We start from the raw sequence: 25,050 nt of genomic DNA on the forward strand, positions 1-25,050 counted from the left end.
TACTTTTCCACTTTTAAAACCTTTTTCTCTTTTTTAACACATTACATAGAAGACAAATTCTGTGTTAAATCAGCAGGCTATCTCTACTTTTCCATCTCAAATCCCAGAAACCACATAAGTAATTTTTTTAATTGAGATAAAAACTCAATAATAGGAAGAAAAAGCAACATAAAAAGATAACAAAATTTAAAATATTCAATCCAGTTTGCTTGTGTGTGCGTGTGCGCGGGCGCGTATTCAGTCCAGTGACTCACGATTCAGTGTCATAGACTCATATTTTGATGAGCAAGGCTTTTAATGTGCAAAGCTGAATCTATAACACATGTATAGGATGCATAAGCAAATATATGCCTGGATGTGCAATTGTATGTAAGCATGCATGTGTATAGACTGTGTGAATATACATGCATGCATACATCCGAATATCTTTATACAAGTGTTTATATGCTTAATCACATGCTTTTTGCTGATAAAGACAGCCAAACATTAGTTTCAGCAACCTAAAGAAACTATTGAAAGGGAAACAACTGTGTTTCCCGTTTGATGTGCTGTTAAAGTTGAATCATATTCCATATCTTCATAAGGGAGAGATAAAAAAACAAAAAAAAACAAAAAAAAAACAAAAAAACAAAACAAAAAAACAATAAAACAATAAAACAAAAAAACAAACAAAAAAAAGAACCAAAAAAAGAAGAAAGAAAAGAAAAGTAAATCTAATAGTATGCCCTTGCCAAGTTCATTGAAGACATTGGAAAATCTCTTTTAGAATTTACAAGGAGCAACTGTGTAAATGCAAAACAATTTTGATCTGTATGGGGTAAAAAAAAAAAAAAGAGAGAAAGAAAGAAAGAAAAAGAAAAAAAAGCACTATTGATGCAGGTCACGGCCCATCCAAGATCATTGTATGGCTCAACAAGACATAGACCCATAGCCCACCATAGGCCCAACATGTTCTGATTTTTGGATTGTTTATTTACAGATTTAAGTGTCTAAATCATGGATATTAATTTACTATTTTTGAGTGATATGGGGGGCTGATTTAAAAATGTGATTTACGTGATTAAAGATCAGTGTTTTAAATAGCGAATCGCGTGTAGAGTAGCGTTCACCCCTCTGAAGCGTGAAGCATAAGCTACATAGCGTGTAGCGTATGCTATATGCCACTTCTAGATTTTTAATCAAGGTCGTGCTTAGTTGCACCAATTTCATGATATTTTGGACCAAATTAGACTGATTAATAATAAATTTGAACAATATTGATATTTGGTGCAACTAAACTCAACCTAAATAATATAAGGTAATGATTAAGAGTAAATGTAAAGAAAGCAACGAAACTGATTTAATATTGTTACTTATATTATTTTTACTAAAAGTACTGAAAAATTAACTAATTTTATTGAAAAAAAATGTAACAAATTACAAGAAAAAGGGGCTTTAGCCTTGGTTCAAAACTGTGGCTAAAAAGGTAAAAAACTGAGGCTAACGCCTTTAGCCTCAGTTTTTCCTTAGTTATCCGAACCGAGGTTGAAACCCCCGTGGCTAAAGGCTTATCCTCAGTTTTAGCAACCGAGGCTAAAATGACTTTTATAGCATCAATTCTTCAAGTGAAGCTAAAAAAAACCTTTTTAGCTTCAATTTTCTCGAAATGAGGTTAAATCAAAATTTTAGCCTCCATTGTTTCCAACTGAGACTAAATCCAAATTTAGCCTCAATTGCCTCCAACCGAAGCTAAAACTATTTTTAACCTCGGTTCTCAACAACCGAGGCTAAAGCCTTTAGCCACGGGAGTTGTACTCTCAATTTAGGTAATTGAGGCAAAACTGAGACTAAAGATGGATTTAGCCTTTGTTGGCATTAACTGAGGCTAAATTCACTTTTTAACATCAGTTTTCAACAATTGAGGCTAAAACATTTATTTTAACCTATTCATAAACTTGTGTATAGTCATTCATTCATTCATTTTAATCCATTCATAAAAGCACAATACTAAAAAAAAAAAAAAAGCTATCTGTCCATTTAAAGTTTTCAAAACAAACTGTTACATAGCATTAGCATGTAGACATAGAGTACTACAAGGAAACACACTTAAAAAACCAAAGTATGGTGTCATTGGGCTTGCAATAGCTGAAATTGTTAGCTCTAATTAGATAAGCCTCTCCCATCCATACAGCTCATGTTGACAAGCACCGTATGTATTCAACTTAAGCATGCCCTACCTGATGAGTGCAGCAGCTTGCTTGATTTTCGGGTTAAGCGCATCCTCAAGGCATGTGAGAAACCACCCTCTATAGAAGTAGTCAACAATTCTGGTGTATAACAGCTTCAGCAGTTCCAACTGCAATTGTATTTTTGAATGTAGTCCTCCAAATATTTTTCTGTTAGTATTCCTTAAGAATATGTCAGCTTGAATATTGCTGAAATATAGGATATAGTTATTGCTTTCTGTTTTGATTCAATGTATTATTTATACGATTTGTTTCTTTAATGAAAATGGTGAGTTCACACATTTATCAATCTCTTCATGGTATCAGAGCAGCTCCTCCTTCACTGCTGCTAAATTTTTTTCTCTCCCTTTCCCCCTTTCCCATACCGTCATGACTACTCCAAATGGTACACCCATTCTACCCATCACCAATGAATCTCAACTCCTCACAATCAACACAGCTGCACAAGCTCCTCTCAAACTTACCTCCTCCAACTATCTCTCATGGAAAATCCAATTTGAAACACTCTTCATTGGCTATGATCTCCTTGGATACATTGATGGATCCAAACCTTGTCCACCCAAAACTCTAACAACAAACAATGTTGCCACACTAAATCTTGCCTACACCCTCTGGATTCGCCAAGATCAATTGATTTTGAATGCTCTCATTGGCTCTCTCTCACCCACAATCATCTCATTCATTGCTCGTGCCAAAACCTCTTGTGAAGCATGGACTATTCTAGCAAATACCTATGCCAAACCATCTCGTGGTCGCATCAAACAAGTCAAAAATCTTCTCAAAAATCCCAGTAAAGGCACTATGATAGTAACTGATTTTCTGCACTCTGTCAAAGCACGTACAGATGAATTGGCCATCCTAGGCGCCCCAATGGAGGAAGAAGACCTTACAGAGAAGATCTTGGATGGACTAGGTGATGAGTACAAAGAACTTGTCCGTGCTGTTCAAGCCCGTGACACCTCTATATCATTTGATGAACTCCATGAGAAACTCTTATCCTTTGAAGCCTCTCTCTCAGCCAACACAAAATCTGAAATAAATCTTCCTATTACTGCTAATCCCACAAACAGGAACAATCCTATGAACACCAACTGGAGGCCACATAGGACCAACACCAACACCAACTGGCGTCCCAACCACTCATACTCTCCAGGTAACACAGGTTGGCGTCCACCTGCAACCTACCCTGCCCGCCCTCCTATGGCCACCAACCCAGGAACTCCACCTCGCACCAACCGACCTCCACCTCGTCCATACCAGGGGTTTTGCCAAATCTGTGGCATTCAAGGTCACACTGCCAAGCGATGTCCATCCTTCCAGCTTGTACCAATACAATCATCCACTACAAGTGCTACACCACCAGCTACCTCTTCCACCTCTTGGCAGCCACGGGCTCACTATGCTGCCAATACCACCACCAATAATCCATCATGGCTGCTAGACAGTGGAGCCTCTCATCATGTCACTACCAACTTAAACAACCTGTCTCTTCATGCACCATACACTGGATCAGATGATGTTATGATTGGTGATGGTACAGGTTTACTCATCTCTCACACTGGTTCTGCTTCTCTTCCATCATCAACCACCACTTTTACCTTGGATGATGTTCTTTGTGTGCCAACTATGAAAAAGAACTTAATTTCTATCTCTCAATTTTGCATCTCTAATAATGTCTCTGTTGAATTTTTACCCTCTTCTTTTCATGTGAAGGATCTTCATACGAGGGCAATCCTTTTGACAGGCAACACTAAGGATGGAGTGTATGAGTGGCCAGCTGCACAACCCGCCTCTTCCCCAATTCTAGCCTTCTCTCATGTCAAAACCACATCATCAAATTGGCATCATCGCTTAGGCCATCCCGCTTTTCCCATTTTAAAACACATTATGTCTAATTATCAGTTAGATTTTTCTACACCTTTACCAAAAGAATTCTCATGTAATGCTTATCTTAGCAATAAAAGTCATAAGCTTCCTTTCTCCATTTCATCTCTCCACTCTACAAATCCTCTTGAAATAATTTTTTCTGATGTATGGACTTCTCCTATTTTGTCACAAGATGGTTTCAAATATTATGTTATTTTTGTTGATCACTTCACAAAATACATTTGGTTATACCCCCTCAAAAAAAAATCTGAAGTTCAAGAAGTTTTCAAACATTTCAAAGCCATTGTGGAAAATTATTTCTCTAAAAAAATTATCACTCTCTACTCTGATAATGGAGGCGAATATATGGTCCTCAAAGATTATCTCTCCCTCCATGGCATTTCCCACTTCACTACTCCACCATATACACCTGAACACAATGGCTACTCTGAAAGGAGACACCGCCATATCGTTGAAACTGGCCTCACCCTACTCTCTCACGCTTCACTTCCAATCACCTTCTGGCCTCATGCCTTTGCTACTGCTGTCTACCTCATTAACAGGCTTCCAACCACCACTCTCAATCTGTCCTTCCCCTTTGAATTAATTTTTCACAAAAATCCTAATTACTCTAGACTAAAAGTTTTTGGCTGTTTGTGTTATCCTTGGCTACGCCCATATACCTCACACAAACTTAATCCACGCTCCAAACCATTTGTGTTTCTTGGGTACTCTTTATCTCAGAGTGCTTATCTCTGCCTTGACCCATCCACCTCCAAAATTTATGTTTCTCGCCATGTTCAGTTTGTTGAATCAATCTTTCCATACACCTCACTGCACACCCCTCTTCCACGTCCCATTTCCTCTACCATATCTACTCGGATTCCTCCTGTCCTTACTGTCTCCACTCCTACATCATCCCAGCAGGCAGCCCACACTCCATCTGCAACTAGCTCTCAAGGACTGCTTCTGCCCGAGACTACTTCACAACCAGCTGCCCCGTTCCCACAACAAGCTTCCTCTGCCCGCCAACCATCTCCTCAACATTCACTTACAACCACCGAACCACACATCCCCATCCCACCTCCCACTCAACACCGCATGACTACCCGAGCCAAGAATAACATCACCAAACCAATTCAGAAACTCAACCTTCATACCCACAAACCAACGTCCCAAAATACTGCTCCTACATCCATCTCCCAAGCTCTCAAAGATCACAATTGGCGTCAAGCTATGTCCGAAGAGTATGATGCACTTGTTCGTAATGGAACTTGGGAACTAGTTCCCCCGGAAGACATTTCTAATCTGGTTGGTTGCAAATGGATTTTCCATCTTAAAAGAAACTCTGATGGTTCTATTGACAGGTACAAAGCTCGCCTTGTAGCCAAGGGCTTTCATCAAAGACCGGGTGTGGACTACCATGAAACTTTCAGTCCAGTTGTCAAGCCTACCACAGTGAGACTTGTGCTTAGTATCGCAGTAAGTAATGGCTGGTCTCTTCGCCAATTGGATGTCAATAATGCGTTTCTTCAAGGCAGGCTCTCTGAAAATGTATTTATGGCTCAACCACCAGGTTTTGTAGACTCTGATCATCCTTCCTATGTCTGTAAACTCCATAAAGCCATCTATGGCCTCAAACAAGCTCCCCGAGCTTGGTATCACGAGTTGCGTCAGTTTCTGCTCACTTCTGGTTTCAAGAACTCACACTCAGATACATCTCTCTTTGTTCTTCGCAGCAGCAACCATGTCTTGTATCTTCTTGTGTATGTTGATGATATTATCCTAACTAGCAGCAATGATGCTCATGTTTCCACAGTTTGTTCACTGTCTGGCTCAAAGATTTTCTCTAAAAAATCTTGGTCCACTCTCTTACTTTCTTGGAGTTGAAGTTGTCCCTCACCGTCTTGGCATTCTGCTCTCCCAAAGACGATACATTCAAGACCTACTCAAACGAACCAATATGGATGATGCAAAACCTGTTCTCACTCCTTTACCAACCAGCTCAGTATCCATCTCCCTAACCTCAGGCACACCTCTCTGCGACCCCACACCATATCGTGTAGCAGTTGGCAGCCTGCAGTATCTTTCCTTAACACGCCCAGACATTTCTTTTGCTATTAATCGAATGGCCCAATTTATGCATCATCCTACCACTGAGCATTGGGTCCTTATTAAGCGTATCTTACGCTATTTGTGTGGCACACTAAACAAGGGGCTCCTTCTCTATCGTGATTCTCCCCTCACTCTTCATGGCTTCTCTGATTCTCTTCATGCCTTTTCCGATGTGGATTGGGCTGGTAATAAAGACGATTATTCTTCCACCAGTGCTTATCTTATTTATCTTGGCCGGAACCTTGTCTCCTGGAGTTCGAAGAAGCAACAAACTGTTGCTCGCTCATCCACTGAAGAAGAGTACTCTCCCTCGTCCATTGCAGGTATACTCACGTCGACCACGTACAGATCCACCACCTATTACTCAACCCAAACCTACTGTACCTGTTGCGGATCCTGAACCTACCTCGATACGTCGTTCTGCTCGTGAACATCGAGCGCCTGATCGCTTGATATGCTCTATGTCTGCCATGAATGCTACTCTGGATACTGTTTCTATTCCTACTTCATATTCTCAGGCAGCCACTCATGATTGTTGGAAGAAGGCTATGGCAGAAGAACTTGCAGCATTGGATGATAACCATACGTGGGAGATTGTCCCTCGACCCGCTAACCAACAGCTAATTGGTAGCAAATGGATTTATTTTGTAAAGCTCAAGTCTGATGGATCATTGGATCGATACAAGGCTTGACTTGTTGCTCAGGGATACAAACAGGAATACGGAATTGATTACGATGAGACTTTCGCTCCTGTGGCCAAGATGAAAACTGTTCGTACTCTTCTGGCTATATCTTCTGTTCGCTCATGGCCACTCTCTCAGATGGATGTGAAAATTGCCTTTCTTCATGGAGACCTCCAAGAAACCGTATATTTGAAATCTCCTCCTGGCTCTTTAATTCCTGACAATAAGGTATGTCGCCTAAAGAAAGTCCTGTATGGCCTCAAACATGCACCGCGGGCATGGTTCCAACGCTTTCACAATGTGGTTACGGGTGATGGCTTTACTCAAAGTGGTCATGACCCATCCTTATTTTTGCGCACCACTGCTCACGGCATTGTTATTATTCTGGTTTATGTTGATGACCTCCTACTGACTGGTAACGATGCTACTGGCATTTCGACTTTAAAGGAAGTTCTGCAATTATCATTCAAGATGAAAGACCTCGGCCATCTAACATATTTTCTTGGACTTGAATTTTCACGTTCCAACCGTGGGATTCTGGTCAGCCAGCGTAAATATACTAAGGATCTTCTCACCTTAGCATCATTGACGGATCAGAAGATGGTTCAGACTCCTTTAGAACTTAAAGTTCACTATGGTCGTGATGATGGTGATCTACTTGCACAGCCCGATTTATACCGCCGTCTGGTTGGGAGTCTGGTTTACTTAACTATGACTCGCCCTGATATTACCTACGCTATCCAAGTCGTCAGTCAGTTTGTTTCTGCTCCTCGAACTCTTCATATGACTGTGGTGTTGCGCATCCTACGGTACCTTCGTGGAACTCTAGATCGATCTCTGTTCTTCTCCTCCACGGCGACTCTAGACCTTCATGCTTATTTGAATGTTGATTGGGCCGGATGCGCTCTCACGCGAAGATCTACCACTGGCTACTGTGTTTTTCTCAGCACTTCTCTCATCTCTTGGAAGTGTAAGAAGCAGGCCACTGTTTCCAAATCGAGTACAGAAGCCAAGTATCGGGCGATGTCCGCTGCGTGTAGTGAGCTTGTCTGGTTACGTGGACTTATTTCAGACTTGAGCATTCCTCTACAGAATCCTACTCCACTCCATGTCGATAATCTCAGTGCCATTCAGATCGCCTCTAACCTAGTTTTTCATGAACGAACGAAGCATATTAAAGTTGACTGTCACTTTATTCGTGAGAAATTTCAGTCTGGGCTCATTTCTTTTCCACATGTGGCATCCCATGATTGGATTGCTGACATTCTCACCAAATCCCTCACGTCTGCATGTCACTCATTTCTTGTTGGCAAACTATTACTTGTCGATGACCAGCATTAGTTTGAGGGGGGATGTTAGACACCTCACATACCTTGTATATCTTGTTACCTTGTATATCTTGTTTCTATAGGTAGGGGATTCTACGTGTACTACTTTCCTTGTATAGATGGTTGTAATCTCTATATATTCAACCCCATTGGGTTGTCTCAAATACACAGAAAATCTTCTGCATCTCTCAGTTTTCACCACCAAGCACATGTTTTACTTAATACAATGTTTTTTCCAAAGGAAGAATTTTATCCCCAACTTGGAATCTTGCTGGACTATTGTTAAGTTGGTAATTCTTCTGTCATTAGCATAGAACGTCACTAGAAAGCACATCCCAAGGTTCGATGGACAAGTTTTGTCTGGTGAAATGGCACATTCCAAGCACTCGTTGACCTCTTAGATGTCCATTTATTGCAAACTAAGTATAGCTCAGTAGCCAACATGTTAGCCTAGTTCAGGATCTGAACAAAACGGCAATGCAAGTTCTGTAAAAGACTTTGAGAAAACCATGATCATCTATTCCTAGGCTGTGATTACAGCATATGCCAGATCTATCTGGTTGTCCATACACAAATTATGTTGCCTAGCAACACTGTTAGCAAGCTATATCTTGCCTTGGTATCCTAGTAACACTATGCACTTGCTTCCAATTATTCTATTCGGTTCATCTGGAATGAGCTAAATGATTGGACTTTCATCAATAAATCTAAGCTGAAGAGCAATCTCCTTGCTGCTATTGTTCTCAGATCTCAATGCCTAGTCGAAATGTACTTTTCTTCAAATCAGAGCTGATAATAGGCAGAAAATGTTCAAAATTTTAACAATTAGGGCATTGATGGCTCATTTTGTCATCGGTCTTGCAAGAATAATGGCCATTATGAAACGTCGTTTGATGTTAAAGCTAGGCAGTGATAGTGTTCGAAATATCGGTATCGTGTTACGTATCGCATTCTTGGGATATGGATACATATCGGTTATCGCATGGGATATATCGGTTGTATCGTGTAATGTATCTTTGTTGTTGGAAACATGGGGAAACATTGGGAAATTGGTTGAATTTTTCAATGAAACCTCGGTGATTGTTAAAAAAGACATCAATATACACTTATAAATCAAAACATCACAAAAAACAAGTACACATAATAGGTTTTCTTTGTATGGGGTCCTAATCTATGCGTTGTCTAATTGAATTGATGCAAGTATATTCAATATCTATTCATATAATTTATAAATCTAAGAAGACGTGTGAAAACACAAGCAATACATTCAAAAGCAAAAGAAGAATCACTAGATTAGGTTACAAACATTTTTAATGTGATGTTTGAACACAGATTGTAGACGATTTACTAGAAATTGGAAAATTTTGATTTTATATATATATATATATATAATTTTTTTTTCAAATTTTCACAACTCAGCCCATCTCCTCCAAATCTCAAAATCAAAGCTCCCAATCCATGATTTTTCATGCTCTGCATGAAAAATCATGAATTTGTAACAATTTGACACTAATTTAACATGAATTACATAAAATAAGAGCATCGAAATTCGAAAATGCTCACTAGATAATATGTGAGATATATTGCACTACTTGTGCATTTCGTATCGCATTGGTGGGATACAAGATATATCGTGGGATATATCGGCCAATATCGTCGATATTTAAAACAATGGGTAGTGATTGGTTAGTCCGGACGCATGATGGTGTAGCAGGTGACAATGAGAGGAGAGGAGAAAGAAGGATAAGAGGAGGAGAGAGTGCATGAGAGAGATGGAGGAGAGGAGACGGACGTGAGAGTTTGGGTTCACATCCTCTCCCTCTCTTTTATTAAATAAAAAATTAGATAACTGGATTGGGCTTGGGTCCACAATGAGAGGCCCATTACACAAATGAACTGACGCATTTATTCTCTAACATCCATCATGGGCCAAACCTCCATTTGGCCGGATTAAGATAAATGCCAATGACTCTGTAAGTCCTTCAGAATCTGGTTATGGAAGAGTTTTCAGGGACTAGTGCCAAGGCTATTTGTGCTTTATCTGCAAAATCTTCTTCAAGAATATTTTTGTATTTAGAGCTTCTAATGATTCAATCGAAAAAAAATGCTGAAGATTGGATGGATGGGTTGGATCTTCCAGTCAAGGTTTTGAAGGGGCCGATTTTGGATAATGGAACCACTTGCCTTGCTTCTACAAACTGAAAACCTAAGCAGATATTTACATACAATCTTCTTTTTGGGCATTGAATCGGTATGCTTTTGTACTACTTGAATTCCCAAAACGGAGAAAATGGGTGTGCGACTTAATCAAGATTGGCTTAGATTTTTGTTCTCTTTCTCTTTTATTTGCTTTCTGCTTATGTACTTATGTTTTGTTTTATGTATTTATTGGATCGGAGATGCAGGATTTAAGAGCGTTGGATGGACGTTCCATTCGTGTCGTTTGCTAGGAAGACTCACATTCCTGACACATATGCAATCCGACATTTCCAAATAGTTGGTACCCCAAAAAGTGTCAGCCGCAGGTTATATCATTTATCTTCGGGTATATTCTTTCTTCTTTCCTTTCATGGTTTGTTTTGGTCAAAATCCTCAGTGGAGTGCAAGATATTGAAATACAGATAGCACGTTTCATAACGACCAGGATCTGAATTTTTTTTGAGCTGCTGTGGCTGATATAATGCTCATTCATTATTTTAAGGGATTTTTATGTATGAGGTTTGGTCGAATACATCTAGATGTATTGCAATACAGACGTCAGGACTTTAGTCGTTGAATCTGGGTCATTTTCCAATGATCCATTTATATGATGGGTCTTACTTTGTATGGTGGAAAGTCAACAAATAAAAGCTCTCAATTAGATTATTTCAACCCTTATAATTTAGCTCTCATGCTTTGAACATTAATGATCATCATATTCTTTCATAGTCAATGGGTTGAAATATTCCATCTGAGATTTTTTTTTTTTTTGGGCATTCCCCATCCAAAGGGAGCCCTATCAAATAAATGGTTTGTGTCATTCTAAAAGGCCCAAATCCAACAGCTAGAGTCCTCATTTGTCGTCATCATCATCATCTAAGCCTTATCCCAGCTAATTGGGCTTGGCTACATGACTACTTTCTTGCCATTCCACTCTATCAAGGGCCATAACTTCAGTTAGACCATAGGTCATCAAATCTTTTCTTACAACCTCCACCCACGTCCCGATGTTTCCCATTGTTATATGTTGAGATGCATTCGAGCAAACCTCTTTATGTATTTGCTAGGTATACATGTAACTGCTCAAATCAAACAGTCCAAATTTCAGCTCTGTTGGTGGATATCATTAGTGGTTAAAATGAAACAACTCAACGGTCCAGATTTAATAAATGAAATGTCCACAAGTTAGAGGTTAGGATCTTTCAATCAAATTTATTTTTGGGATGATTTCCTATCTCGATCAGATCCCATGATTTGGATGTTTTAAATTAGGTTAGATGCATGCGACATGAACGGTTGCATAATGCAAGCAGCCCCATAGGCAAGGGAAAGTCCGTCACACCAAACATATTTTCGAAAAAGCGTTAGCTATAAGCTTATGAACTATTGTAATATGCCATAGTATGAAATAGCTCCCATCTATAATTTAGACTCTGCATGTCATTTCAAACGATTCAAAAAGTTGTGGCCAAAGTTTGACTCTGCTCACCAACCCGATGCAACTCTCCTCCATCCGGGCTTGAGATTGGCAATGAGAGTGCAAAACTCCCACCCATGGTTTGCCGTAAAGGCCATTGTGGGGCCGTAAAGGCCTTTATGTAAAGGTAATAGCGGCAACCGTTATATGTTATGGGGTCGTAAAAGCTGTAATGGCCGTAAAAAAACCCTGTAAAGCCTGTTACGGCCCCCATAAAGCATGTAATGGTCCATTATAGGGCCAATATAGGTTTTTTAGATTTTTTAAAGATTAAAAAAGAGACTGTAATAGGCTAATAGCGTTATGGCCTCCGTAACGACTGTTACACCATGTATCGCAAAGGTAACGGTGGTGGCCGTCATGGTCACTGTTACTGTTACGGAAGACCTTGCTCCCACTGCTGGAGATGGCGGTCAATTTTGTATGAGAAAGTTGTTCAACAAGACTGTAATATTGAAAAAAATGTTAGAAGACTTGAGGAAATGTACTGTGGTACCTATTTACAAGGACGAAGGAGACATACGTAGCTGCACTAACTATTGTGGAATTAAACTTATTGAAAATTTTTTCTTCTTATTTTTATTTATTTATTTATTTTTTATTTTAAGTTTAAACTTATTGGGTAATGCTACAAAATTTTTGGGAGAAATGTATGTTCTATCGAGCTGATGATATGATTACTAGGAAACTAACAAAAATGCCACCTTATGTACCTTTTGAATTTATGGGATTACTGGCAACTCAAATGTGGACGATGCTCATATGGTTGGGTTATTCATGGGCCGGGCTCAAATTGGATCTCGATGTTCCTGACTACGTATACCTTGGCCTACTTAAGGGGTCTTAGAACCATATTTGAGGTCCTGGATCCAGATTTGACTGGGTTCAGTTACCCATTGGGTCTTCAGACCTTTGCTCTGGGTTATAGCCAATTTGAATAAGAGCACTTAGAGGGTTGGACCCATTGGATGAACAAATTAATTGCACACACACACACATGTGCCATGTCGATACATGGGTGGCATGTACATGGGTCTCTTGGACATGTATGTGGGCTTAGGTCTGAACCCAACTCGATTTTTAATTAGGACCAACTGACCAAGTTGGTGGACCTGCCTATTTAAATTAGGCCAGGAACCTCGGGTGTCCATGGATTTGGGTACTTGTTGATAGCCTTGTTGCTGGGGAATCCTTGGAGATCTAGTGTAGAGGGGATCATTCATCACATAATTTAATGTGGGATCTTTGCCTATTGAGGTTTTACTGGGATTGGAGACTGTAATCAGACAAAATTTGAAGTGAGGAAGTCTGGGTTGTATATGACTAAAGTCACTCTTGGCTCTATAGACTTTTGGTTATTGAAGGGAAATCCAAAGGCTCCTTGGAAGCATTGCTTTTGTGTAATGAAATCGGGGGTGTGATTGGCCCTTCTTAATATCTTTTAGCTTAGTTCTTAGAGAGGCTAACTCCCAGGCCAATGTTTCAACCAAAGAAAGTGCAGTGAGAAGATCATTGTATGTTGGTGATACTTGTTTATTACCTTGATGGACAGTGCCCCTACCCACTTCTATCAATAACTCTTGGATATTTGTAAAAGAAAAAAAAGAAGAAAATTACTGGTGTTATAACATGATAGATCGACTTGTTAGTAACCATAATCAATGCTTACTATTTCGGTATCGCACCCGTGGGATATAGATACGTATTGGTTATTGAACCGGACATATCATTTGTATTAGGTAATATATCGCACATTTTGGGAAACATGGGGAATCATTAGGAAATTGGTCGAATTTTTCAATGAAACTTCAGGTATTGTTAAAAAAGACCTTAATACACACTTTTAAATCATAACATCACAAAAAAGTGCACACAATATGTTTCCTTTGTTTAGTGTTCTAAGCTATGTGCTGTCTCACTGAACTGATGCAACTATATTCAAAGTGAATTCATAACAATTATAAAATAATTTTTCTTTTTCGAAAAATCAGAAAAAATACATGAATCAATAGATCAAGCATCATACATGTTTGATTTCGTGTTTGGAGTGTAAGATTGCAACCAATTTGGGAGAAATTGGGAAGAATTTGAAAATTTCCCAAATTTCCCCCAAATTGGACCACCTACCCTCAAATTTCGAAATTAGAGTGTATGTGATGATGATTTCATCAAACACTCTTAAATACTGCGATATTAGACTCAATTGATCCCTGCTAGAAATGAAATTTCAAAAAAACATTATATTTTAATTTAACTTCTTTTTTTCGAAAAATCACAAAACTTCATGGATCAATAGATCAGTCTTCATACATGTTTGATTTCGTGTTTGGAGAGTAAGATTGCAACTAATTTGGATAAATTTCGAATTTTTCCAAATTAAGATTGCAACTAATTTGGAGAATTTGGGGAAAATTCGAATTTTTCCCACTTTCCCCCAAATTGGACCACCTACCCTCAAATTTCAAAATTAGAGTGTATGTGATGATGATTTCATCAAACACTCTTAAATACTGCGATATTAGACTCAATTGATTGCTGCTAGAAATGAAATTTCGAAAAAAAAACATTATATTTTAATTAATTTTTTTTTCGAAAAATCACAAAAACTTCATGGATCAATATATCAGTCTTCATACATGTTTGATTTCGTGTTTGGAGTGTAAGATTGCAACTAATTTGGAGAAATTTTGATTTTTTCCCAATTTCTCCCAAATTGGACCACCTACCATCAATTTTTGAAATCCAAGGTTCAAATCCTTGCTTTTTCATGCAAAACATGAAGAATCAAGAATTACCCAGAAGGGCAGAACTATTGTTTATGAGAAAAAAAAACCATGATTGAGGGTTAAATTGATTTATTTATTAAGAACATTACTTAGAAGGGCAGAACTATTGTTTTTATTTATTTATTTTTGTTACAATTGCGTGAAATAGTTCCTATGATTATGAATAATAAACTTTCTGGAAAACAAAAACTTGTTCTATTTTTGGAGGGGGGTGTGAAGCTTTGAAAATGAAAGAAAAGAAAAGCTATTTTTAACAGGGAAGATCAACATCAACAAGTTGCCTCTCAACAAAAATAAATAACTAAATAAGTAATAAGAAAAAAAAAAGAGGAAAAGAAGGGGGCCAACATTAGCAAATTTGGCTGGTTGAAATTGAATCTGCCTATTCAGTGTAGAACAGTCAGTTCTTGAATCAAAATATTCATTAGAACTAGTACCTTAGGGCCTGTTTGGTTTTCCAATGTCCTATGAAATGCAAAGTAAATGAGCCATCATTATATTTCCAGGTGTTTGTTTAAACATGAATTATGGATTGTAAATTGAGAGTCAAATACACTTGTAAAGGAAGTAGATAAAGTAAATTGTAATTATTACTTTTTCTCATTGTAAAGCTACCATTGCTACAGTGATTTGTGGGTGAAACAAACGATGCAGCGCAATTATCGTTGCAGTCAAATGTAAGTGATGTAACCACACAAATACATGAGTAAATAATGATTACTCATTTACAACTATTCACTGTTGTAATTGGAAAACCAAACAGGCCCTAAGGAACCGGTCTTCTACATTGAGGCAACCTATTCATTGGTTGAACCATTGGATCAAATGAATCTGATTATTTTTTGAAAAGGAAGAGAAAATGCATACTCTAATCTTAGTAGCCATACTTGTGAGTCTGAACTTTAGATTATCTGGATTGTTCTTCTGGTGGACCCAATCGATAGATAACCATGTCCCACATTCTTTCCCATGGGCCAGTTAATGGAGGATCTGTACTTTGTTAAGTGGCTTGCAAAGGGACAGTTAAAAAGGATAAAATAATTGTCTAGAGTTAATGTTAAAATGACAACCTATCAGACAGTAAGGATCATCTGGTGGGGGAGATTTTACAACGCGGACCACCATGGAGTGGTTTGCGTGATTGACAGATTGTATCACAAAAAAAGGTGGGCCCCTCCTGCAAGGCAATGACCTCAAGAAAAATAAAAAAGAAAGAGGAAAAAGAAAAAGAAAATCTTTCTTTTTGTGATCTTTTCCCTTCCATTGGCAATTGTTACAGGATCAGAGGGTAACCCTATCCGGTGTTCAATGAAGTCTTATAGACTATCAGAGCTCAGTCTGGTCGAGGTTGATGGCCTCAGGGCTCGTCCTCGTATTGATTTCTCTTCAATTTTCAGTGTTGTGAGTATTTTTTTCCCCTTTAGTTTAGAATGCATGCAGTTTGTCCCTTTATAGTCCCGTTAGAGTTGATAAGGTCTTGATGGATTGTTGCACGTATTTTTTATCAGGTAAATCCGATTGTTGATGATGTCCACAGTAGAGGCGATGCTGCGGTTATAGAGTTGGCGCTTCTTTGATATTTCCTTATATTATGCATATTTCAATGCTTTCAGGGTCATTGTTCCTTCTTGTATCATTATGGTCATTGATTATAATTTAAGATCTATGTTGTTTTATGTAGTTATACTGCACGCTTTGACAAAGTTATACTGGATAAAGTAGTAGAAAATGTTGCCGATCTTCCGGATCCAAAGGTGGGCCACTTTCCACTGTAATTTATTTTACAGCAATATATGCTTCACATTTGATGTGACTGTTGTTTCTATAGAATACCCAACGTATTCCGTAACGGTAATCGTGGCCATAATGGTCGCCACCATTACGTTTACAATATGGGTTGTAACCACTGTTATGGCCCCTGTAACGGCCTTTACAGCCCTTAAAATTTTTTTTTTAATTGGAAAAACCCTCGAAAAACCTTTCTCTGCCCCATAACGTTGAAAAAAAAAAATCCGAAAAACCTATATCTGTCCTATAACAAACCGTTACGAGGTTGTTACGGCCTTTAGAGGGGGCCTAATGGGCCGTTAATGGTGGTTACAATTCGTTTTTTCCATAACGGCTGTCATGGCCGTTACGATCTCTTAACGTGTAACACTTGCCACCGTTGCCTTTTTATGTGACGGCCTTTACAACACACCATGAGAATACCAGCTACATATTTATTTAAAAAACTAACTTCCTTAGCTATGGATGTGTGCTAACTTCCCTGAACAGAGCACCATGTGGTTGTATCGCTGCTACATGAGGGAGTGAGTGACCTTCATTTTTTTATGGTGCAAAACTGTACAGTAGTCTAGCCCTTCTCCATAGTTCTCCATAAAGTCATTTTTAGTGGTATGCTAGTTAGTCCTATTTACAATGCTTTATTTAAAAGCCGTAATACATATTTCATGATGGTTTGGTATGTTGCAGATATTTTGGCAGGTTCAACACTGATAGCTTTGTTTAAAGCTGTTGTGTGTATTGAGCTTCCCCATTTTCATCATCTTTGTAGTTAGTATTATCTATCAGCAGTTCTTGGATATCTTTTTTAGGTTCTAGACTTTAGAGACTACTGGATTAGGAAGCTCCTTTGAAATAAACTAGTGAATGGCTTGTGCACTGCACTTGGGGGAGTGTAAATGGGACCCTAAAGACGCCAGTGAGATGGAGGGGTGCCTCATGCACACATGCAACTATGGCACATGGCATATGCGTGAAATTTGGGCCATTGATCATGTGGGGTCCACAGTGGACATGATCTAGCTAGAAAATCAGGCCAAATAACTCAGCATTTGGGTCATATGTGTATGACATGAATGGGTGGTTAGAAAATGACAATAGTGCCGTTCAATGTACATGTGTCGCCCATCATATGAGTGGATCAACCCCATTTTGGGGCTTGTGAGACTTGCGCCATGGGGATTGTGTGGCATGATAAGAAAGATATCCATAGTACTGCTCCCTACCTATGCTTTTCTGTGCAGATGAATGAGTCAACACTTGAACAAAATTACAAAATACCTCCATAGGAACAGTTCTCTCCATAGATTCGGTTGTTCTAAAATTTTCATGGTGAGGGTATTGTTAGAAATAGTAACCCAAGAACTTCCTTTATCTCTAATATACATAATGCCAATAGCTTTGGACATTTTTGCGCATGCAATTAGTCTTCACAACAATGGTTAAGAGAGGGTACATTCGTCCTAAAACATAGTTGCCTGGCAGAGAACGGTTGAGATTTACCACACAAGGGACGACATAGATTTTACCACCCGCTTCCTTTCACTTCTTTTAATGTGTGTTGCCTGCACTGACTCTCCCCTCGTTTAGCTAGCATTATGTATCTAATTAGGAAGACTCTGATGTAGGCTCTATGGGTGCCCACCCTGATGAATGCGTGACATCCACTACATAAATTTGCTGTGTCTGCTCATTTTAGGACGTCAGAAAAATTAGGTGGATTAGGGACTCAAGTGGGCCATAGAAAGGGAAACAATGAGGATGGCTCACGTAACGTTTCCTTCTCTATCGTTGTGCATGTAGCACATACTTACCTGTAATCCCCATCTTTCCCTCTGCCTCTCTCCCCTTAGAATTCATCTCCCTTGGGAAATAGTTTGGATCAGCCACACACTGTTTCCTCCTCCTCCTCTCTCTCCGGGGTGGGGTTGTTGCTCATATCCCTTAGTAATAAATAGTATTCTTCTTTGCGTAGTATTAACACAACGGGCATGGCACATTTTCATATTACTTTTAAGCTTCTCTCTTTGCATGCTTGATAATTGACAACACCGAGTAAAACTTTTTTTGAATTTATATGTCTATTACTTTTGTGATGAGATTAAACAGGTGCAATTTCATGAATTGTCTACTGCGTGCAAGATATTCAATCGTTTCTTCCTTTTTCCAAACTGCAGCTTGATTCAGCTGTGAGAGAAGCTTTCAATGTGGTGTACGACAATATATATGCATTTTATGCTGCACAAAAGGCTCCCGAGCAAACTGTTGAGAATATCAAAGTAAGTAATTAGTTAGGCATGGTTCATTTGGTTGTCTTATCTTTGTAGCCTAGCGTAGCATGAGGTTGCCTGCTATGTATCCGACTAGGTTGTTACATGCAAAAGGGTAGCAAGGTACATTGCTTCTGTGGGTCTTTATGTTCCGGGAGGGACGGCAGTTTTACCTTCGACGGCTTTGATGCTAGCAGTGGTATGTTGGTCTTATTTAGTTAGCTTTCTAGCCCTGCTGTTTCAGCATACTGTAATGTTCTATGACCGTTGATGATCTTAGGTGACATTTGGTTTCTTCTATGCACTAGCCTGCACGGATTGCTGGGTGCAAAACCGTTGTTCTTGCAACTCCCTCGAGTCGTGATGGTAGTATCTGCAAGGTATTTTTGTTTTGTGAGAGACCTCATAACTTATTAGAACATTGCCATTGGCCCTGCTTCTGAAAAAAACACCTCCTTATTCATTCATAGGAGGTACTGTATTGTGCCAAGAAAGCGGGCGTGACACATATACTCAAAGCTGGGGGAGCTCAGGTCTGAAAGCTTTGCAATCTTTTAATATGGATTGAAGTGAATATTGTATTTTTCTGTGGCCAAATGCTACCTTTAGTAATAACTTCTTTTTCCTCCCACTCTGTAGGCCATCTCAGCCATGGCTTGGGGGACTGCATCTTGTCCTAAGGTACTAGTTTTCCATTGCTTGTATTCATAAATTATTCGTTCTTATGCATCTGTGTACATGCTAAGTAGGACCGTCAATGGGCCGGGTTCGGGCTGGGCCGAGGTCCGTTCCTGTCTGGCCTGCAAAGTAAACTCATGCCGTAGCGTAGCCTGTGACAATTACGCACAGCTTGGGCACAAGTCTAGCTTGAGTCTGAGACCAGCCACCTTCCGCCCATATCATGCATGATATTGACAAAAAAAAGCCCTTGATACCTTAAACTGGCTAGGCTAGGTAATGTAAAGACATTTTTACACTGGGCTCGAGTGGGGTAGCCCGTGGGATGCGGGGACACACTTGGGGTGAGTGGCTTGTGTGAGGCGGTACCCATGTGATGTGGGGCCCACGAGGGGGGTTCGGCTGAGGACCTAACCCATGAGATGTGGGGCCTGGGCTATGAGATAAATGGATTGATTTGCTACGCTCTATCAATTTGAGCTTTTAGAGTAAATGGTTAGTTGTCCTGTAACAAAGAGGTATCAGAGTGGGAGGTCTTGTGTTCGAGATTCCTCACCGGGGTTGATTAATATAGGGGCATTTTCACACCGGGCTCGAGTGGGCTAGCCTGTGGCCAAGATGAAAACTGTTCGTACTCTTCTGGCTATATCTTCTGTTCGCTCATGGCCACTCTCTCAGATGGATGTGAAAATTGCCTTTCTTCATGGAGACCTCCAAGAAACCGTATATTTGAAATCTCCTCCTGGCTCTTTAATTCCTGACAATAAGGTATGTCGCCTAAAGAAAGTCCTGTACGGCCTCAAACATGCACCGCGGGCATGGTTCCAACGCTTTCACAATGTGGTTACGGGTGATGGCTTTACTCAAAGTGGTCATGACCCATCCTTATTTTTGCGCACCACTGCTCACGGCATTGTTATTATTCTGGTTTATGTTGATGACCTCCTACTGACTGGTAACGATGCTACTGGCATTTTGGCTTTAAAGGAAGTTCTGCAATTATCATTCAAGATGAAAGACCTCGGCCATCTAACATATTTTCTTGGACTTGAATTTTCACGTTCCAACCGTGGGATTCTGGTCAGCCAGCGTAAATATACTAAGGATCTTCTCACCTTAGCATCATTGACGGATCAGAAGATGGTTCAGACTCCTTTAGAACTTAAAGTTCACTATGGTCGTGATGATGGTGATCTACTTGCACAGCCCGATTTATACCGCCGTCTGGTTGGGAGTCTGGTTTACTTAACTATGACTCGCCCTGATATTACCTACGCTGTCCAAGTCGTCAGTCAGTTTGTTTCTGCTCCTCGAACTCTTCATATGACTGTGGTGTTGCGCATCCTACGGTACCTTCGTGGAACTCTAGATCGATCTCTGTTCTTCTCCTCCACGGCGACTCTAGACCTTCATGCTTATTTGAATGTTGATTGGGCCGGATGCGCTCTCACGCGAAGATCTACCACTGGCTACTGTGTTTTTCTCAGCACTTCTCTCATCTCTTGGAAGTGTAAGAAGCAGGCCACTGTTTCCAAATCGAGTATAGAAGCCAAGTATCGGGCGATGTCCGCTGCGTGTAGTGAGCTTGTCTGGTTACGTGGACTTATTTCAGACTTGAGCATTCCTCTACAGAATCCTACTCCACTCCATGTCGATAATCTCAGTGCCATTCAGATCGCCTCTAACCTAGTTTTTCATGAACGAACGAAGCATATTAAAGTTGACTGTCACTTTATTCGTGAGAAATTTCAGTCTGGGCTCATTTCTTTTCCACATGTGGCATCCCATGATTGGATTGCTGACATTCTCACCAAATCCCTCACGTCTGCATGTCACTCATTTCTTGTTGGCAAACTATTACTTGTCGATGACCAGCATTAGTTTGAGGGGGGATGTTAGACACCTCACATACCTTGTATATCTTGTTACCTTGTATATCTTGTTTCTATAGGTAGGGGATTCTACGTTTACTACTTTCCTTGTATAGATGGTTGTAATCTCTATATATTCAACCCCATTGGGTTGTCTCAAATACACAGAAAATCTTCTGCATCTCTCAGTTTTCACCACCAAGCACATGTTTTACTTAATACAATGTTTTTTCCAAAGGAAGAATTTTATCCCCAACTTGGAATCTTGCTGGACTATTGTTAAGTTGGTAATTCTTCTGTCATTAGCATAAAACGTCACTAGAAAGCACATCCCAAGGTTCGATGGACAAGTTTTGTCTGGTGAAATGGCACATTCCAAGCACTCGTTGACCTCTTAGATGTCCATTTATTGCAAACTAAGTATAGCTCAGTAGCCAACATGTTAGCCTAGTTCAGGATCTGAACAAAACGGCAATGCAAGTTCTGTAAAAGACTTTGAGAAAACCATGATCATCTATTCCTAGGCTGTGATTACAGCATATGCCAGATCTATCTGGTTGTCCATACACAAATTATGTTGCCTAGCAACACTGTTAGCAAGCTATATCTTGCCTTGGTATCCTAGTAACACTATGCACTTGCTTCCAATTATTCTATTCGGTTCATCTGGAATGAGCTAAATGATTGGACTTTCATCAATAAATCTAAGCTGAAGAGCAATCTCCTTGCTGCTATTGTTCTCAGATCTCAATGCCTAGTCGAAATGTACTTTTCTTCAAATCAGAGCTGATAATAGGCAGAAAATGTTCAAAATTTTAACAATTAGGGCATTGATGGCTCATTTTGTCATCGGTCTTGCAAGAATAATGGCCATTGTGAAACGTCGTTTGATGTTAAAGCTAGGCAGTGATAGTGTTCGAAATATCGGTATCGTGTTACGTATCGCATTCTTGGGATATGGATACATATCGGTTATCGCATGGGATATATCGGTTGTATCGTGTAATGTATCTTTGTTGTTGGAAACATGGGGAAACATTGGGAAATTGGTTGAATTTTTCAATGAAACCTCGGTGATTGTTAAAAAAGACATCAATATACACTTATAAATCAAAACATCACAAAAAACAAGTACACATAATAGGTTTTCTTTGTATGGGGTCCTAATCTATGCGTTGTCTAATTGAATTGATGCAAGTATATTCAATATCTATTCATATAATTTATAAATCTAAGAAGACGTGTGAAAACACAAGCAATACATTCAAAAGCAAAAGAAGAATCACTAGATTAGGTTACAAACATTTTTAATGTGATGTTTGAACACAGATTGTAGACGATTTACTAGAAATTGGAAAATTTTGATTTTTTTTTATATATATATATATATAAAATTTTTTTTTCAAAATTTCACAACTCAGCCCATCTCCTCCAAATCTCAAAATCAAAGCTCCCAATCCATGATTTTTCATGCAGAGCATGAAAAATCATGAATTTTTAACAATTTGACACTAATTTAACATGAATTACATAAAATAAGAGCATCGAAATTCGAAAATGCTCACTAGATAATATGTGAGATATATTGCACTACTTGTGCATTTCGTATCGCATTGGTGGGATACAAGATATATCGTGGGATATATCGGCCGATATCGTCGATATTTAAAACAATGGGTAGTGATTGGTTAGTCCGGACGCATGATGGTGTAGCAGGTGACAATGAGAGGAGAGGAGAAAGAAGGATAAGAGGAGGAGAGAGTGCATGAGAGAGATGGAGGAGAGGAGACGGACGTGAGAGTTTGGGTTCACATCCTCTCCCTCTCTTTTATTAAATAAAAAATTAGATAACTGGATTGGGCTTGGGTCCACAATGAGAGGCCCATTACACAAATGAACTGACGCATTTATTCTCTAACATCCATCATGGGCCAAACCTCCATTTGGCCGGATTAAGATAAATGCCAATGACTCTGTAAGTCCTTCAGAATCTGGTTATGGAAGAGTTTTCAGGGACTAGTGCCAAGGTTATTTGTGCCTTATCTGGAAAATCTTCTTCAAGAATATTTTTGTATTTAGAGCTTCTAATGATTCAATCGAAAAAAAATGCTGAAGATTGGATGGATGGGTTGGATCTTCCAGTCAAGGTTTTGAAGGGGCCGATTTTGGATAATGGAACCACTTGCCTTGCTTCTACAAACTGAAAACCTAAGCAGATATTTACATACAATCTTCTTTTTGGGCATTGAATCGGTATGCTTTTGTACTACTTGAATTCCCAAAACGGAGAAAATGGGTGTGCGACTTAATCAAGATTGGCTTAGATTTTTGTTCTCTTTCTCTTTTATTTGCTTTCTGCTTATGTACTTATGTTTTGTTTTATGTATTTATTGGATCGGAGATGCAGGATTTAAGAGCGTTGGATGGACGTTCCATTCGTGTCGTTTGCTAGGAAGACTCACATTCCTGACACATATGCAATCCGACATTTCCAAATAGTTGGTACCCCAAAAAGTGTCAGCCGCAGGTTATATCATTTATCTTCGGGTATATTCTTTCTTCTTTCCTTTCATGGTTTGTTTTGGTCAAAATCCTCAGTGGAGTGCAAGATATTGAAATACAGATAGCACGTTTCATAACGACCAGGATCTGAATTTTTTTTGAGCTGCTGTGGCTGATATAATGCTCATTCATTATTTTAAGGGATTTTTATGTATGAGGTTTGGTCGAATACATCTAGATGTATTGCAATACAGACGTCAGGACTTTAGTCGTTGAATCTGGGTCATTTTCCAATGATCCATTTATATGATGGGTCTTACTTTGTATGGTGGAAAGTCAACAAATAAAAGCTCTCAATTAGATTATTTCAACCCTTATAATTTAGCTCTCATGCTTTGAACATTAATGATCATCATATTCTTTCATAGTCAATGGGTTGAAATATTCCATCTGAGATTTTTTTTTTTTTTGGGCATTCCCCATCCAAAGGGAGCCCTATCAAATAAATGGTTTGTGTCATTCTAAAAGGCCCAAATCCAACAGCTAGAGTCCTCATTTGTCGTCATCATCATCATCTAAGCCTTATCCCAGCTAATTGGGCTTGGCTACATGACTACTTTCTTGCCATTCCACTCTATCAAGGGCCATAACTTCAGTTAGACCATAGGTCATCAAATCTTTTCTTACAACCTCCACCCACGTCCCGATGTTTCCCATTGTTATATGTTGAGATGCATTCGAGCAAACCTCTTTATGTATTTGCTAGGTATACATGTAACCGCTCAAATCAAACAGTCCAAATTTCAGCTCTGTTGGTGGATATCATTAGTGGTTAAAATGAAACAACTCAACGGTCCAGATTTAATAAATGAAATGTCCACAAGTTAGAGGTTAGGATCTTTCAATCAAATTTATTTTTGGGATGATTTCCTATCTCGATCAGATCCCATGATTTGGATGTTTTAAATTAGGTTAGATGCATGCGACATGAACGGTTGCATAATGCAAGCAGCCCCATAGGCAAGGGAAAGTCCGTCACACCAAACATATTTTCGAAAAAGCGTTAGCTATAAGCTTATGAACTATTGTAATATGCCATAGTATGAAATAGCTCCCATCTATAATTTAGACTCTGCATGTCATTTCAAACGATTCAAAAAGTTGTGGCCAAAGTTTGACTCTGCTCACCAACCCGATGCAACTCTCCTCCATCCGGGCTTGAGATTGGCAATGAGAGTGCAAAACTCCCACCCATGGTTTGCCGT

At 39.3% G+C, this 25,050-nt stretch overlaps 2 protein-coding genes across 4 annotated transcripts in view; both read left to right on the forward strand.

Moving 5' to 3' along the window:
• The first annotated feature begins 9,699 nt into the window (after positions 1–9,699).
• LOC131249438 (histidinol dehydrogenase, chloroplastic-like) lies at positions 9,700–19,656 on the forward strand. 3 transcript variants are annotated; one of them, XR_009172847.1, is made up of 10 exons: positions 9,700–10,190; positions 10,623–10,762; positions 15,959–16,080; positions 16,188–16,240; positions 16,361–16,433; positions 18,642–18,743; positions 18,832–18,933; positions 19,015–19,114; positions 19,205–19,267; positions 19,374–19,417. XR_009172847.1 is itself a non-coding variant. In XM_058250248.1 (10 exons), exons 2-10 carry the CDS (start codon positions 10,639–10,641, stop codon positions 19,443–19,445), a joined length of 783 nt encoding a protein of 260 aa, XP_058106231.1. In that variant the 5' UTR covers positions 9,700–10,190; positions 10,623–10,638; the 3' UTR covers positions 19,446–19,656. The 3 variants fall into 3 exon arrangements, 2 of the variants coding, with proteins under 2 accessions (XP_058106231.1, XP_058106232.1); XM_058250248.1 differs by having other exon boundaries at positions 19,043–19,114; positions 19,374–19,656; XM_058250249.1 differs by lacking the exons at positions 19,205–19,267; positions 19,374–19,417 and having other exon boundaries at positions 19,015–19,194.
• Positions 19,657–23,339: 3,683 nt separating this feature from the next.
• The window catches only part of LOC131249818 (histidinol dehydrogenase, chloroplastic-like), a 33,994-nt gene continuing 32,283 nt past the window's right edge, over positions 23,340–25,050 (forward strand). Inside the window, exon 1 of the mRNA XM_058250574.1 lies at positions 23,340–23,830. Coding sequence (XP_058106557.1) covers positions 23,707–23,830 — 124 coding nt within the window. The 5' untranslated portion in view covers positions 23,340–23,706. The remainder of the gene's footprint in view (positions 23,831–25,050) is intronic.

The sequence above is a fragment of the Magnolia sinica genome, chromosome 6, assembly GCF_029962835.1.
Source record: "Magnolia sinica isolate HGM2019 chromosome 6, MsV1, whole genome shotgun sequence".
NCBI lineage: Eukaryota > Viridiplantae > Streptophyta > Magnoliopsida > Magnoliales > Magnoliaceae > Magnolia > Magnolia sinica.

Coding starts and splice junctions, on each gene's coding strand:
- LOC131249438 (XM_058250248.1), top strand. CDS start 10,639: ATGGACGTTCCATTCGTGTCGTTTGCTAGGAAGACTCACATTCCTGAC. Junction 16,241..16,360: donor GGCGATGCTGCGGTTATAGA/GTTGGCGCTTCT, acceptor TGTTTTATGTAG/TTATACTGCACGCTTTGACA. Junction 18,744..18,831: donor AAACTGTTGAGAATATCAAA/GTAAGTAATTAG, acceptor GTATCCGACTAG/GTTGTTACATGCAAAAGGGT.